This window comes from Caenorhabditis briggsae (genome assembly GCF_000004555.2).
Source record: "Caenorhabditis briggsae complete genome, chrIV, whole genome shotgun sequence".
In the NCBI taxonomy this organism is placed as follows: Eukaryota; Metazoa; Nematoda; class Chromadorea; order Rhabditida; family Rhabditidae; genus Caenorhabditis; species Caenorhabditis briggsae.
In genome coordinates, this window is record NC_013487.2 from 13,598,863 (window position 1) to 13,602,855 (window position 3,993).

The 3,993-nt window shown below is 36.9% G+C and overlaps 1 protein-coding gene across 1 annotated transcript in view; it reads left to right on the plus strand.

Moving 5' to 3' along the window:
- CBG21271 overlaps positions 1–1,609 on the plus strand; it is a gene marked incomplete at both ends in the record, with an annotated part of 2,738 nt that extends 1,129 nt beyond the window's left edge. The window contains 2 exons of the mRNA XM_045236143.1: positions 907–1,219; positions 1,273–1,609. Coding sequence (XP_045097267.1) covers positions 907–1,219; positions 1,273–1,609 — 650 coding nt within the window. The remainder of the gene's footprint in view (positions 1–906; positions 1,220–1,272) is intronic.
- Between the last annotated feature and the right edge of the window lie 2,384 nt (positions 1,610–3,993).

Here is a 3,993-nt window from a genome sequence, read left to right on the forward strand (position 1 = left end):
AGCACACACAAAACATCGTTCCAATTTGGGACAGTTCGACTCCTTACCAGTTCGAACTTGTAACAGTTCGATTCTGTCCGCATTCTGTTCTGGTAAGTGTGCGAAAAAAGGACTGTTCTGAATTGAATCTGTTCGATTTTAGGGCTGTTCGATTTTGAAAACGTTCGAATTCGTCGTACCCCCCATTCACTTTGATGCTCCTTCAATTTTCTACAGTAAGAATTTCAAGGAGAAAGTCGCCGGAAATTCCGATTTTTTGGGCTTTTTCGAGACGATTTTTTGCTGGAAAAATCCAAAAATAACCTGGAAAAATTTTTTGAAAAAATCCGGAGCAAAAAGTCGCTTTTAGGCGATTTTAGGAACTTTTCAGGCTACTTTTACTCAATTTTGCATTGTCGTGTCGAAACCCGTTCACTTCACAGCATGTTCCTTAAATTACTACAGTAAGAATTTCAAGGAAAATATCGCCGGAATTTCGATTTTCGGGACTTTTCGAGACGATTTTTTGCTGAAAAAAAGAATTGGAGCGGAAAGTCGTTTTTAGGCGATTTTAGGCCCATTTTAGGCTAGTTTCGAGCAATTTTGCACGGATCGTGTCGAAGCCCGTTCACTATAAAGCATATGCTCCTTTAAATTTCTACAGTAATAACTTTCGCCAAATTCGATTTTTTCGCCGATTTTGAAGAGAAAAACATCGATTTTTTGGGAGAAAATGCTATAATTTCTAAAAAATTACGATGAAAATTCCGAATTTTTGCAGAAAATGAAACTTTCGTCGGCCCATGCACGTATTTTTCTTCATCTAACCACACAAAAGAGCGAATTTTATGTGCAACGCTTCTCACGACACCCAAAGAAGGTACCGGAGCAAATTGACGGAGATGAAATGAAAATATACATTTTCAGACCTCCCGAATCTTCTAGAATTCTCATTCGCCTACCCATCGAGTGCATGTCTCGCCGAGAAGCTTCTAGATAGTGATGAGCGATTTTTGACGAGTATTTTGGCATTATTGCCGTTGATCGAGAGCTTAGACCGTTCATCAGTCTTCCATCCAGTTTCGGTGTTCCTTGAATCAATTCACTTGATCAACTACGATTGTGAAGTATTGATTGATTGGCTGAATTCGGAATTAGCAGCTTCTTCGCTAATTTTGAGGGTTCTGAAGTCAAATTGTAACGTGACTACTAGACAATTCTGGACTAATTATAAGCCAGCGTGAGTGAGATGGCCGAGAAACTTCCTTGGAATTCTAGGCCGCCTATTTTCAGAAAAACCCCTCCTTCCACCTACACCACCACTTTTCGCGACGAACCTACTATCAAATCGGCCACTTCGAAGCCTATAATATCTTTAAAAATTATTGAAATTGTTGGAGATCAGGAAATGACAAAAAACCTCAATTTACGAGCGATTGAGACTAAAAAAGTTGCCACCAAGAAGCCGAAAATTCTGAAAAATTCGGGGAAATTCGAGAAATGGATTGAGATGGTTTTGGAGTTAAGGGCGAGATTACGACGACTTCTAGCAGCGAATTTGGTGGCAAAAAAGTTGGATTTGATCTTGAAGTGGTGTGATAAATTTTGTGATATTTTTGATAACGAATAAATGATTTATTTCTTGAAGACCTCCGATTTTTAATATATTTTTCTATCAACTCTCCCTCTCGCCTCCCCTCTCTCGCTCTCCACGCGCCCCCTTTCCCCTCCCTTCTTCTACTCACTCCCACTGCCTTCTCCACTGTTGCATGCTTGGTGTAGGGGTAAGCGGCTTGCCGACCGATCCGCTCGCCCGCCACTCGCGGGTTCGACTCCCCCACCTGCATCTATGTGTACTCACTCGTCGTTTAATGGATGAGTGTAGAAGGGAAATGATGCGAAATGGACTGTTAAACTCCGCAGGCGGACCCTAGCTATTTGTAGCTCTTGTCCTAGTCTAATGGAGTTTCTCATTTTTTAGTTTTTATTTCAATAAATGAAGTTATTTTAATTCCATCTTCCAGCCTACACCTTCACCTAGTAGTTTCTTGATGTTTTCGCAAGAATTTTGCCTGTTCCAAAGAAACCGATTTTTTCTAGACCAGATGTCATTATTGAAGTTTCACCTGCATTTGAAAATAGGATTACTGCAGGCAAAATTTTTAACGGATTTGTATGAAACCTGATACAGTAATCTTTTTTCTGTTTATTTCACATCTAGTCTATAACCTTTAACTTCAAGCCTATTTTTCTCGGTTCCTGTAAGATATATGAAAAAGTTGTAAACTGATAAATTATTTATCAGAATATTACAAACAGTTTATCAGTTGACAATTTTTCGAAATTTTGCATAGGAATTGAGATAATTGAGCTCAAACTTGACAGCGTGGGGCCTTAAAAAATAAATTCCAATTCGTTTTTTTTCGATTTCTCAATGATCCCCAACTTCAAAATTCTCCCCTTTTCTACTTTTGTTTTAATCTCCAAATAATCGGCAGAAATTCGTTTTTGATTGTTTCAAACAATTTGTTTGTGAAAATATTTTTTTTAGTGTTCTCAATTTTTTTTCCTCAATTGCGCTCTCTTGGAATTTTTAAAAAAACCCATGAGCAGCAGCTATTTTAAGGTTTCTTGGATTTTCTTTCTTTTCCCTCTCTTCTGCTTGTTTACTCTCTCGCTCTTCTCACGTAGGCTTTCAAAATCTGCGTCTCTCACAATGCCACACTATTCTTTTTTGGAAAGAAGTATGTGAAAATTCTGTTTTTAGAGTTTTTTGCAACTTTTTGAAGATTTTCCTGTATTGAAGAGACCACAACTTTCACCCAATTTATCTCAATCCCTGTGAGAGATATCAAAAATTGGTCAACTGATAAAATGTTTATCAAAATGTGAAAAACATTTTATCAATAAAAAATTTTTTGATATCGTTTACAGGAACCGAGATAATTGACGTTAAATAATCAGCTAACGGAAACTGCAAATTGAGGATGCTTGACAAAAATTTTTTGAAACTGTGATTTTTTTTTGAAAAGAAATTTTATTCAGAAAAAAGAGGAATTTTGGAAAATAGAAATTTTTGAAATAGTAATTTTGATATTTTTCTTCCAGTTTTTTTCTGCATTTTGACGTGATGGTGTTTGCAGAAACTGCGGTTTTCAATGTACAGTAGTTTCTTAAGACGGTGTTTTCACTGAATGGATGCTACGAATTGAGGATGCTGGATTAAAAACTTTTGAAACAGCAAATTTTTTTGGAACATCAATATTTACTTTTTTTTCTTACCTCTGATTTTTCTAAGTATTCTAATACTTTTCGATTTTTAGAAAACCCGATTTTTTTGAAAGTAGTTCTTGAAACAGTAAATTTCACTTTTTTTGGTGTTTGCAGAAACTACGTTTGTATTGTTCAGTAGTTTCTGAAGCAATAGCAGATTAGAATTTATAAATTAAGAATAGTTGACTAAAGCACGTGGGTTCAGGCGAGGGGGTCAGAAAGCGCGCCCCAGTAATTTTTTCGAAAATTCTCAATTGGCTGCTGAGAGTTCGTTGACTGACAATCATACTTTAATGCATTAGGCCGAGAGAACGAATATTTTTTCAATATTTTTTCGTTGTTTTGTTTCGTTTTCGCTCGTTTTTTCTCGTTTTTCCCCTTTTTTTTCAATGAAAATTAGTTGAAAAAAGTTTCAAATTATTTATTAAGGTGAGAAGTCCAATGCAACGGCCTCGTGTAGTGATGAGTTAAGTGAGCGAATGGAAGAAAGCTCGATTTTCGACATTTTTTTGAGGTGTGTAACTGAAATATGTAATGTTCCAATATTTATTGATTTTCTAGGCTCGAGCCATCGCTCTGTCAGCTCGCCCAGAAGTACAACTGCGACAAGCAGATCTGGAGAAAGTGCTACGACCGTTTCCCACCACATGTCAGCAACTGCAGAAAAAAAGAAGTGCGGACACTCGAACGATCTCCACATCAAGAAGAAGTTAACTTAATTTTCATTTGCCTTCGTCCATT